This window comes from Megalops cyprinoides, chromosome 20 (assembly GCF_013368585.1).
Source record: "Megalops cyprinoides isolate fMegCyp1 chromosome 20, fMegCyp1.pri, whole genome shotgun sequence".
Lineage (NCBI taxonomy): Eukaryota > Metazoa > Chordata > Actinopteri > Elopiformes > Megalopidae > Megalops > Megalops cyprinoides.
The window spans coordinates 23,427,501-23,440,281 of NC_050602.1; the positions used below are offsets into that span (position 1 = coordinate 23,427,501).

The following is a 12,781-nucleotide window of genomic DNA, read 5'->3' on the forward strand; positions in this document are numbered from 1 at the left end:
GGGACCTAGTGTTAACTCTGGATGCATGACATTTATCTTAAAAACAAACGGTTTTAAGATATGCAAGCCTGTTTCAACAAAAATGGCCTGAATGCTCTGAGTAGAAGACATACAATAAAAGACAGCAGTGCCTGGTCTTAGGGAATCAAATTTCATCCCAAAGTTGAGGATGGACTGCGAGGAAGTTGGTGGTTACCCAGCGTGGGGGCCCACCCCCTCCCGCTCTCTGCAGCGGACCTGATGTGGTTAATGTTGGGGAGCAGACGCAGGCTGGAATCGGCAGCGTATCCTGAATCCGTTTCACAGCCAGACGGTCCTGTTAGATGCTACTCACTGATCTACACAGCGTACGTAAGCAGAATGCCCATATGCGGCTTTCCACTCGTCTCTGCTGCTCCCTGAAATGCAGAGCTCTGCTTTACATTAGAATAACCAAGCGAGCAGAGTGGCCGCACGCTGTAAATTTCAGCTGTAGTGTTCAACGTTTCCTACTACCAAGAGTACCGGGTTTCTCAGCATCTCACAGTTCTGCACAGACTAAGAAATGAAAGAGGCAAAATCCTTCTGTTGTGGCATTCAGAGGGATTAAACCTCAGTAATGTGACAGGTGCAGCTAGTTAAGACTTAAGTACAGTGATGTACATCCACACAATGCATTAATTTCTTTCAAAAACAGGTCTACCAATATCTTTTTGAAAGTGCTGACTGAGCACTGACGGAAGCAAGGGATACTATTCTTGTATCCTCACTCTTTCATCAACTGACCATGTCCGCATCTGACACACTTCACTTCTGGTAAAATTTTAAATTCCAGAGTGCCACAGGCTGCACAGGAAATCCTCTTCAGGTGAGATCAAAGCCAAGAAACACGCTCCTAAAGCATTTCGGAGTGCGCGTTAAAACAGCAGGAATCTGAACTGTCTCTCATTTTCAATGCCATCATTACCTGGCTTGTTATGTGGGAGATTACGCAGTAAAAGGCCACAGTAAACACGCCGGCGGTGTGGCCGCTGAGAGCCGAGGGGGCCAGCAGACGGGCGCGGCTCTGCTGCCAGTGCTGTCACCTCTCCGCCTCACCGAACCCCCCGATGTTTGTTGTCCTGTCGGTTTCCACGCAGGCCGAACGCGGCGCGTGTTTAATAAGCAGCGTTATGGGAAGTTTAAGGGTGGGCTCTCGGCAGGGGAAGCCGTTAACGCTGCGTTGTTAAACAGCGGGGTCGTCACCCGCGCGGGGAGACCTGAGGGGTGCGATCCTCCCACGCCTTTACGGCGTTAATACCACCTGTCCATCCCTTAATAGACAAGCTGAGGGGCTGTCCGGCGTTTGTGAGGCACGGGTCAAAGCCAACAGCTCTCATTACCCAGCTCACTGAGTGTGGGTTCTGATAAGCAGGCAGTTCTGCAGGCTGGCCAGTGCCTGCGTATCTGGGCCAGACCTTCATCAGCTCACAGGCGGAGAACCAGAAGGACACACCCCCGTACACATCTGGGCCAGGCTGAGAGCCATTCACTGCACGTGTGTGTGCTTGTGTGTGTGTGTATGCGCATTTATATGTGTGTGTGTGTGTGTGCGTGCGCGTGTGCACGCACGTGTGTGATTGTGTGTGTGTGTGTGTGTGTGCGTGTGCATTTATGTGTGCATGTGTCTGCAGACGTGTGTGAGAGTGTGTGCATGCGTTTATGTGTGTGTGAGAGTGTGTGCGCATGTATACGTGCATTTATGTGTGTGTGCATGTGTGTGTGTGGCTTATTAATTTGCATTAAATTGCTGCCAGACATCATGGAGTCATTTAGATTGCTGGATGCTGTAGCTTGAGGTTCTCGCGGCAGACAGGAGACCTCTGCATGAGACAGCAGTACCATGCAGTGAGGAAGCTGCTGCCAGAGTCTCACGGACGCTTTTCCCCAGCGACACTGTGTAACCAAGCCTGCATCTGATGCAATGATGTCCAGAGGCCAATAACAATTCATTCATTCATTTTGTGGGCCCGTGTAAATCCGTTTTATATACATAGGGGGCAACAAAAGCTCATCCAAAATAACACGCATACACGTCTGTGTTTTACACATTTCAAAACTCAAGGCGAGCCATTTTATTTATCCCTCATTTTATTTATCTAAAATTATGTTCCTACGGCTCTTTTGCAAAGCAGTGCATTTTGCTTGGTATTCATATCTTGCCTGAGGCAAAGGAATTGTAAAATATGTTTATGATTTGGCGGATTTTTTTTTTATGGTAGCATATGAGGCATTGTTGAGGGAAGCCATTTGAGACTCGGCGAGAGAAACAAGTCTTTTCTGTTCTCTGACGCAGTTTGGCTCAATCCTGCCTCGCGCAGGAAAGAAAAAACACCGTGAGGAAATCTGTGAGGGACAGGCAGTCAGAGACGCATGGGTTTACCTGCTGCTGCAGCTGCCTCCACGTATCTGCAAATGAGTTTTATACCAATATAAAATGATTAAATCTGGTAGGAAAGGCCTTCCTTTAGAGAGAAACCCCCACCCCACCCACCTCTGGAGATGCTGCATTTCCGCTAAATCTTCATGCATTATCACCGCCACAAAGCGCCCAATTAATCTTCAACCAACATGATTTGGGCTTTAATTGTTCCCACTTGAAGGACTCCAGGATGAGCCATGTGGAGCTCTTTAGATCAGAGTGATACGGGTTTGATCTGGGTCAAAATAATTGCCGATGACATTCGCAAAATTACTGTGTGATGCGAACAGCTCTTTCTGCTCCAAAACAAATGTTTATTCATAAACCGATTACAGCACCACCGATGGTTGTTTTTATAAAAACGGATAATTGAATGCACTTCATTTACATGTTAATACTAAGAGCATACTGTTTTCTTTGTTTAAATGAAATGTCTTTCTGCAGTGAGCTGCCAACAAACGCAATTCTAATACCTACTGCTTCTCAACCTTCATGCAAATCATGCAAATAGATTTTTGCAAAAATGTGATACACTGTGTAATATCCTTGATATGTTGCTTTGAAAAACAGCTCATATAGCTATAGTCTAATCTGTCAGCTAAACAATTAAAAAAAAAAATCAACTGTTCACGAAAGGCAGTTCTTGGTATTATCAAAAAGCAACAGAAAGCTGACTTTTGGCTCTGTCCAAACAAAAATGAACCCTTGTTACATGCCAAACTGTTACTGAACACATTCGAACAGAGGTGAACTGTCCAGAGCGAAAAAACACGTATTCTGATCTGTCAACACTGAGAAAAATAGCTGCTGAAGGCGCAACGGCAACAAAGTGAGAACAAGCGCAGACGCAATCCAGCCCAGGCATTACCTCCAAGAGTCAGGGGGGAAAATTCAGTTTCAGCTGGAGGACTGCACATTTCATTCCCCGTAATGCCATTTACTGTGCGTAAACAGGCCTGGGAAATGCTTTCCGAGAGCAGAAAAACAATCTGCATGAAGCGCACGCACCCTGCAAAGGACGGCACACACAGGGCCACTCGCACCGAATCAGCGGAGCCCTGTTCAGTCTAACGGGCCTAACGCGAACAGCGTGTCGGACAGTGATGACCTCACAGCTGAAGCCGTGCCGCGGAGCCCCTGTTGTGTCCGCCCCGCCCGGCGCGGGTTCGGCTCCGCACCGGCACCGAGTGCTAGCACTCCTCCTCGCTTCACGGCCTTCCGTGGGCAAACCGGGGCGATAAATCCCAGCCCAGGCTCCGAGCTATTGAGTGAATAAATAACCCTAATGCTATTTGATACGATTCCGTTCTGCCCACAGTTTTCCCATTAAGCTGGGCCAGCAGTGGAAAACGTGGCACACTGTTTAAGTGGAGGTGGCGTCTTACAGTAAATGAAACTGCAGCGGGCCTCTCCAGGCCTCTCTATGTAAATGGTAGGTCATGCTCCCAAATGGAATTTATTTTTCTCCCCCCAGCTCCCCCACCCCCCCCCCCCCCCCCCGCCCCGTTCTTCTCGGCCTGATCTCCGGGAGCGAGTCGTGTGATCCTTAATGAAAACATTTCATTTCTGCGCTATTGTGTTTCACCCCCGAAAATTGACTCGGTTTGGCCTGCAGATACGCGGAGTGTTCGCAGGTGAGGGAGCCGTGTGGTAACCCAGGCAACCGGGCGCCCTGCCTCCCTGGTCGCTGGGCGCGGGCGGGCGTTGCTTTTCCGTGTGGATGAGTCACAGAGCGCCAGCTGCCGGCATATGCTGGCGTGGCCCCTGCCCCTATGCTGCGCCGCTGATGTTTTGACCACCCTGAGCGCTGCGCCCGGAGGCCTGTTCCCCATTCTCAGCCTCCCTCGCCCCGGCCAGCGTGCCTCGGCCTGCCCTCCTTATCAGCCATCAGCCCTAATCCGTCCATCTCTCCTCCTCTTCCCCTGTTTTTCTCCTGCGTCTCTGTGTCCCTCTGCCAGGCTGCCCACAGCAGTGCCACGCCGCGGGAGCCTTCCCACAACCCCCTGAAGAGGGCCCAGCTGTCCCTCCGGCTGCATCCAGACTGCTCTCACGAGAGCTGGAGTAGGTGTGTCTGCCCGACAGGTAACGCACCAGCATTTCAGGTGTTTTTCATCAAATCATGGTGCTTTAGCTGTTTTTTCTTTTCATTCAGACACAATACGGCTTACCCGCTTCCTTGACTCTGTGTTTTGAATCCCATTTGAAATATCTACTTCCCCTAGAGTGAGCCTGAAGTGGCTGCCCTTCTGCGGGTGACAGTTGAGACATTTCAGGTGATTTGCTGACATTCATAAACCTCTTCCATGCAGTGGTGACAGCAGCTGCTAAATGAATCTCATCATTCACATTTAAAAACGCTGTAGTCATTTATTACAGCCAAGGCTACACAATCCTTAGGTCCTGCACTCCGTTGCCCCCTCCCTCTCCCATTCACTCCTCTGCAAGGGGGCAAAAAGAGCTGCAGCCTCTCACTAGCTGCATGCGTCTGAAGCAGGGGATGGGTGAGCAGGCAGCAGATGGGTCTACCGATAACAGGGTGTTAATGAGTGGTGCAGGGAGCGTACAGTTCAGTGTGAAACCTGTGCAAATAGTCAGCTTCCGCGGCGTGAAACGGTAAACGACACAGAGTCCCCCTGCGTCTGCAATGAGAGGTCTGAGCGTGGTTACCACGCCTGAGTGACCCGTTTCTTCACCGGATTCTAAATGACATCAAGTGTGCCAGAATAGTGTTCGTTTTCTCCACCGTTTTCTGCATAAAAGTTAAGTATAATCCAGGTGAGAGACACACTCTTTAAGCGTCACTCAGATCCACCCACGTCCTACTTTGTCTTCTCTCAGGTAAATCGCGAGAAAGAACCGAAAGTTCCAGGTTGTATTTTCCTCCAAACAGCTCTGTAGCTCAAATCTAGGCGGATCTGCATAAATGAAGCCATGCTGTCTTCCAGGTTGCCTCCAGCACAAACAGTTACTGCGTGTTACAGAGCTTCACACAGAGAGGATAAAGCCGTTCCAAAAAAAATGCTAATTCTGCGTGAGTCAATCGGAGGGGTTTTATCCTCTCTCACCTCTCTGCAATTTAAAGAGGCAGCGCGGTGAACGCTGCGTGTCACTTTACAGCACTGCGTGTCACTTTACAGCACCGCGTGTCACTGTGAGTCACCTTACAGCACTGCGTGACACTTTACAGCACCGCATGTCACTTTACAGCACTGCGTGACACTTTACAGCACTGCGTGACACTGTGAGTCACCTTACAGCACCGCGTGTCACTTTACAGCACCGCGTGTCACCTTACAGCACCGCGTGTCACTTTACAGCACCGCGTGTCACCTTACAGCACTGCGTGTCACTTTACAGCACTGCGTGTCACTTTACAGCACTGCGTGACACTTTACAGCACTGCGTGACACTGTGAGTCACCTTACAGCACCGCGTGTCACTTTACAGCACCGCGTGTCACCTTACAGCACTGCGTGTCACTTTACAGCACCGCGTGTCACCTTACAGCACCGCGTGTCACCTTACAGCATTGCGTGTCACTTTACAGCACCGCGTGTCACCTTACAGCACCGCGTGTCACTTTACAGCACCGCGTGTCACTTTACAGCACCGCGTGTCACTTTACAGCACCGCGTGTCACTTTACAGCACCGCGTGTCACCTTACAGCACCGCGTGTCACTTTACAGCACCGCGTGTCACTTTACAGCACCGCGTGTCACCTTACAGCACCGCGTGTCACCTTACAGCACTGGCCAAACTCCATTAGAACAGCCCTCCAGTGCAGATGAGGAGGGGGGAGAGGGGGCAAAAAAAAAGCGAAGACAGAGATGCAAATGTGGAGACGGATGAGCGGCCGGGGCCGGCCATATTGCGCGTGTCCTTGGGAGAGCCTGCTCACCGCAGATGCTGTTTGTAACCGTCAAACATCCATAATTTACAGCAGCTCACGCCAAGAGAGAGGCTGGGCCTCTGCCAGCAGATGGGGGGACAAATTAAACTCATGACACGGCCCGTCGGCCGGAGCCGGGGAGGCCACGCCCGGCGGGGCGGGGGGTGCTGGGGGGATTGGTAAGGGGGGGGCCGACAGATCTGGACCAAGTGTGCTCCTCTTCCGCCTGCCCCCCCTCTTTCTCAGGGATAAGCAGCCAGGAAAAGTCCTGGGGAGTCAGAGAATGTGTCATTGAGCATCGCGGGCGTCCCTAAAAACGGTGGGAGGGAGGTGTGTGCCGGAGGATGACGGCGTGCAGCCGCGCCCCGCGGTTGTTTGCTTGGATGGGGATCATGGAGTGAGACAAATGAGCCGGACGGGCTCCAGGTAAGCCTGGTGTCTGTCCTCTATGAATAACATCAGATAACCTCCTGCGCGAGGAACGAGGGGGAAAAAAGAAAGAAAAAAAAAAACACATGCGGAATGATTGAGAGAGCAGGAGAAAATGAGAGGAAGGAGGAGACATTAAATGAATCTTCATCTCATTACGTGTGATTTAAGTAGGGCGGGCGCAACAGGACAGACCTGCTCAGAAAGGAGGGAAGCAGAGCAGAGTTATTCAGATCTAAATATGTATTTATCTCACTGGGACGAAAGCGCCGACGATTTCAGCGCCATTTTTCCCGGCACGCTGCTGTCCCTCCATACATTACCCCTCACATACTTCCTGCGTTGTGCCGCTGCCACTTGCTGCCTCCATGCCAACCAGTGACTATAAAGCATTCCAGACCTATTGTGGTAACAGAAACGTAAACCTGTTTCCAATTCAGTGACTCACTTATTTCCTTACTGGCACTAAACGCCCGGTAAACACAAGGAAGAAACCTTTTATTTTTTTATCTTCTTCCACTCTGCTGCCTATCAGTCACCTCTTTGTGTTCTCACGTTGCACAGCCCTTCCGCCTGCCAGGCAATCTGCTGCTCAGAGACTCTGCGCGAGGATCCCTGCGCAGGGGCGGCTGAGCGGCGCGCAGCGCTGCAGACACGTACGACAGCGGCCATTTTGGCTCAGCCGCTGAGCCGAGCATCACCTGGCTTTTCCGCCGTGCCATTTATTTCCTAGCAGGCTGACCTTTTGCAAATTGCATTTTTAATTAGACATATTTAATAAATGTGCGGTTAAAAAGGTGAGGGCGCTGGCGGGTCTGGGCCGACGGCGAGGCTGTTTCGCAGCGGTACCGTAAAGGGCGCTTTGATCTGCGACTGCGGGATCAATCCTGACTGATAATAAAGGCGTCGCCTCCCTGTCTCTCCCGGTGCCTCTGAGGACGCATGGGGGGGGCGCGAAGCGAGGTCGTTCCCAGCGTGCCCCGGCCCGCTCTGAAGAGGACAGGGGCCTGTTCCCTTTGAACCGGACCCGGCCCGGTATGTACAGCGGCAGCCGAGAGAAATCCAGCGTGACTGCACGGCGAGTTACAAACCTGTTCACAGGACAGAAGAAAGGGCCTCTCGTAATGGCCGTGCATGACAGACTGAAATGAGCCTACTGCGGGCATCAATAGAGAGCCGACGCTGCCGTGCAAGCTAATGAAAGGAGAGCCGTGTGGTGCTCCGGCTCTGCTCCTCTCTCTCCCTGCACCGCACCGGCTGAGACTGTGTTTGCTTCCACATCTTCTTCCCTTTCAGCACGGAACCGCTGTCAAGACTCGCTGACATAACCCAGCAGTTCATTACATGTCCTTGACATGTAAAATACAGACGAATTGATGGAATGAAATGAAAATGAATGAAATGCGATGCATACAATGGCAGTTCTCTCAGAAAACAGGACTGAATATCCTCTCGAGTTGATCTTGCATCCCCACTCGACGTGTTCAGAGAGAAGGTGTCATGGCCGGCCTCTTTCCTCCACCTGGCAGGCTGCTGTCCCTCCAGCTCCTTCAGACTCAACGCACCGCCAACGCAAACATTCCCTCACCGACGGCTCTGAAATCAGAGCCGCTGCGAAGCCCGGCTCCATCATTTATTCATACAGGTTGGGCTCTCAGACGGCGCAATCAGAGCCGCAGAGCCGAGAGGCTTCAGTCCACAGCCTGCAGCGGCAGAACGCACAGACTCAAGGTCCCGGGCATTGGACAGAGGAGGAGGGACATCACCGGTCACCTGTCACCAGTCACCGGACGGTGTTTTCGCACGACACGTGCTGTACATGACACGTGTAGGGCCCTGGGCACGTCATGACAGCTCCGTGTTGGCAAAAATGGACACCTTGAGCAATGACACTGTGAGAGTTTTAGAGCTGCCACAAACCGCCCTGGTGCACATGTAAGGCCTTGTCTTTGGTCACTCAAAAAGCCGTTATGGTGGTTCAGGCCATGCCCTGCAGCGCTTCACTTAGCGGAGCTGCTTTGTGGGCCTCATGACTAGAGGGAGCGGACACTCCCGGCTGCCAGCAGAAACGAGGAGCCATCATTACAGATACCGCCATCAGGGCAGCATTTGGCACCTCCAGAATGTTTTCAAACAGACCATCTACACTGGGCGGACGTGGCGATGACTCAACACCTGGTCCGATCCGCGACGCACAGAGCAGCTGTTTGTTCACGGCGGAGCCAGCCTGTCACATCAGCCATGTCGGCGGCTCACGCCTTTCGCAACCGCGTCTCACCTTCCCGCCCACGCTAACCTCCCGGCCGTATCCCACAATGCACGTCGTGACTGTCAGTCAGCCCGCTCCCCCGGCCCACGGCCTCCGCGCGAGGCAGGATTAGCGCGATGAGGCCTGGGCAGGCCTGTCTCAGCCGCAGCAGGGCCGGCGCTCCACAGCCGAGAATCCGAGCTGACAATCAAGTTCTGACGAGGAGGGGGGCAGCGGTGCATTGTGGGAAGGTGACAGGGAAAGCCAGATCCCCGCACGCGTCTCCCTCGTTCGCTCCATCCCTGTGCTTCCACTCTGCTGCTGAGGTGAACCTGATGTATTACGGCACCGATAAACAATGGCCATCTCTAAAAATAGGGTTCACCCTCCGCCCACTCACCCCGCCCCCCCACACATCCTCAGACCTGCAGCAGATCCACTTAACTCTGAACCTCTGGCGCCGACTGAGGGCTGGAACACCTCTACCTGCTAAGACACGCAGCAGTCCCTCTGAAATGAGTAAAGTCTCCAGAAATCCCGCACCCATGCAGAGATGCTCCCTCAGTTTAAATCTCCGCATGGCACAGATTGGCCATTCTCAGCCACACTGGAGTAAAAAAAAAAACAAGGGATTATGGCAGGATTAGCGGGGAGGCCGTGTGCGATGAGTGTCGGCCGGATTTGAGCGTGGAGAGGGAATCTGCGTGCTTCCTCCCATGTCTGTGGGCCCAGCGATTCGGCGCCTAATCTGATTCACGAGCGTTAGATGTTACTCTGTTAACAGCCGTTATCCGCGCGCGGAACCGCGCTCTCTACGCGACCTCTGGAACACTGCAAGCCTGGGAGAGGCACGGGTGCTTGCATGAAAGCCCGCAGCCAGGTTGCGCAATCCGGCAGCCGTATCAGACAAATCATCTCCAGCTCAAGATGTTTCCGTGCGCCATTTGATAAAAACAGGCCCAGAAGCTTTGTTTAAACAGAACGTCTCCATTTAAGCACGAATGAGGCCATCTCTGTTGGATCTTCTTATAACCCACTGGCAAAAAAAAAAAAACGCTAAAAGTTTTACAAAAATCTCCAGACAGCATCCCGCGAAAACCCCGGGATAAAATCAGCTCCTGAAGGCCGGAAACCGAATCTGTCAGATATCAAGCAACAAGTCGTGCAGCCTGTTTCAGAACACACCTACTGCGGGTGAAAACCGATTAAAATCTGCATCCCCGCCCCCCTAATATCCTGGCAGGCTCTTGCTTGACTGACACTATCAGGTTTCATCGCTGGCCCCGCCTGAGATCCAAACGACGGTCTCCATTGGAGCAGAGGCGGTCGGGGCTGCGTTATCAGGGCGCAGGAGCAGTAGGCCAGAGGAAAGCAGAGGGGAGCGAACGCTTACCTTCCAGAACGGTGAGCTTGGCGCTGGTGTTGATCTCGCCCATGCTGTTGGTGGCCGTGCACTCGTAGATGGCCTCGTCCCGGTGAGTCCTCAGGGGCTGGATGCGCAGCACGGAGCCCGAGCCGTCGTCAAACTCGATCACCTGACAGGAAGAGAGGGAGGGAGGGAGGAGCTACAGCGTCAACCTGAGCACAGCGAATCCCACGCGCAACTCAGGGGAACTCTTAGCTTAGTCAGAGCGTTGGCTCTTTTACGACAGAAAAAGGGGGAGTCTTGCGTGTTTTGATCGTCTGCTCACAGACTGACATCCCCTGGGCCTCTCGGCAGATGCTGAAGAGAGAGGCGCGCTCATGGTTTGGAGGAGGTATTAAGCAGCATGATTGTGCTGTGTGATCACCCAGGCACGGTGTCAGCACTGCTGGCCAGCAGGGGGCAGCCTACAGAGCCTCCCTGGAGGAGGATCTCATCCTGCCAATGACCCGGCTCTCAGGCTGGGCACCTGATACCTGGAACAGGCTCGGAGGCTGACTGGCTCATGCTGAGTAATCTGCACGTCAGCAAGTTGTGAGTTGGCACCGCTCGCAGGCAAAGGCTTGAGCTCGTCTGTCTGAAACGAGCGCCTCGCTGCTGGGCAGTGACGTTCGTCTGAGCTGACGAAGCCCTGGGAAATGTGGACGTGATGTCCCCCACAGAGACGGGACGGGGACGGGGCGCTCTGATACGCACCTCGAAGCGCTGCGAGCTGACCTTCTTCCCCTTCTTCATCCACGTGATCCTGGGCTTGGGTTCGCCCTCTGCCTGGCACACAAAGGACGCGACCCCTCCCGAAATCCCGATCTGGTCCTCCGGGGATTTGATGAAACTTGGCAGGCCTGAGAAAGAGAAGAGGAAGAGAGAAGAGAGACACTTTACTGCTGGAACTGGGAGTATGCTGGCCTCTTCAACCACTGTCATTTACCTTGTAAAGCAGCGTGTTACACTGTAACACCTCTAACACACATAGCAACTGTAATGGACATCCATGTGCCTCTAATCCTCTCAGCCCGGAGAGCCTGCAACAGCACTATTTCAGTCTAAATTTACTCTTTCACCTCCATATTTTTTGTGGCGACAAACCTAAATTATGACAAATTTCCTATTAAATAAACTCAGGGGCTTTAACAAAGTTAATTGTGAGAGAAGCAATCCTTTTTTAAATAAATCCTGGATCTCCGGGGGAAATGGGGATAAAAACTGTGCTGCCTCGAAAAACACCGCTCCCATGTAACAACGGTCAGTGATTTTCACTTGGAGCAGTATGACTGTCCAGAGAGGATGGGAGTGTGTGTCTGCCTGTGACTGATTTTTTGGATAATTATGTACGCAGCGCGCTGTGCGTGAGAAGAGCCAGCGGCTCCTGTCTCTGGGCGTGCTCAGTGAGGCCTCTGCCACGCACCGCGCCGTGACCCGTCAGTATACTGCACAGGAAGCAGGCCACACCCAGTGCCGTTACAGCACAGCCACATGCAAGAGCGGGCACGTCTGCAGCAGCAGGAGAGGGTGACAGGCTGCAGGCACACACTCCCTCACGCCCTCTCGTCCCCTCATCCTCTCGCCCCCTCGCCCTCTCACTCCCTCACTCTCTCACTCCCTCTCGCCCTCTCACTCCCTCACTCTCTCACTCCCTCACTCCTTCTCGCCCCCTCACTCTCTCACTCCCTCACTCTCTCACTCCCTCTCGCCCTCTCACTCCCTCACTCTCTCACTCCCTCTCGCCCTCTCACTCCCTCACTCTCTCACTCCGTCACTCCTTCTCGCCCCCTCACCCTCTCACTCTCTCATTCCCTCACTCCCTCCGTATACACACACACACACACACACACACACACACACACACTTCTGAGAGTGGAGCAGACCTCTCAGAGCTACAGGACCTGAGGAATGATGTCTCCACGGGACATTAGTGCACCTCTGTCTCTGTAATGTGGAGAGAGTGTGCAGCAGCAACGCAGGCCTGTATATTACACATCATATTGCATCATTAAAAATTCATGCAGGATTAAAAACCTGCTTGTTGAACATGGCCTCCTCCAGTGGAAGACTCCACAGCTGAAAGCAGCTTGCAGACCTCAGGCCCCCTGCCAAGCCCCTGTGCATCTAATACTCTCCGCTTCTCTCATTCTCTCCCTCTCTCCCTCTCTCTCCTTCTGTCTTTCCATCCCCCTCCCCCTCCCTCTCCCTCTCTGGCGCTCTCTTTCTCCTTCTCTCTGGCCCCTTGCCTCCCTCCCTCCCTTTCTCTCCCTCTCTCCTCCATCTCCCACTTTATTTCTCTCTCTGCCTCTCTCTCTCTCTCCCCGCCTCCATCTCTCTCCCTCTCCCTTTCCTCTCTCTCTCCCTCTCTC

The 12,781-nt window shown here is 52.9% G+C and overlaps 1 protein-coding gene across 12 annotated transcripts in view; it reads right to left on the reverse strand.

Annotated features, from left to right (window-relative positions):
- LOC118795285 (receptor-type tyrosine-protein phosphatase F) overlaps positions 1 to 12,781 on the reverse strand; it is a 204,773-nt gene that overhangs the window by 102,576 nt on the left and 89,416 nt on the right. For all 12 annotated transcript variants that reach the window (XM_036553666.1, XM_036553664.1, XM_036553665.1 and 9 more), the window contains exons 3-4: positions 11,127 to 11,272; positions 10,401 to 10,542 (exon numbers count right to left, since the gene is read on the reverse strand). In XM_036553666.1, coding sequence (XP_036409559.1) covers positions 10,401 to 10,542; positions 11,127 to 11,272 — 288 coding nt within the window. The remainder of the gene's footprint in view (positions 1 to 10,400; positions 10,543 to 11,126; positions 11,273 to 12,781) is intronic.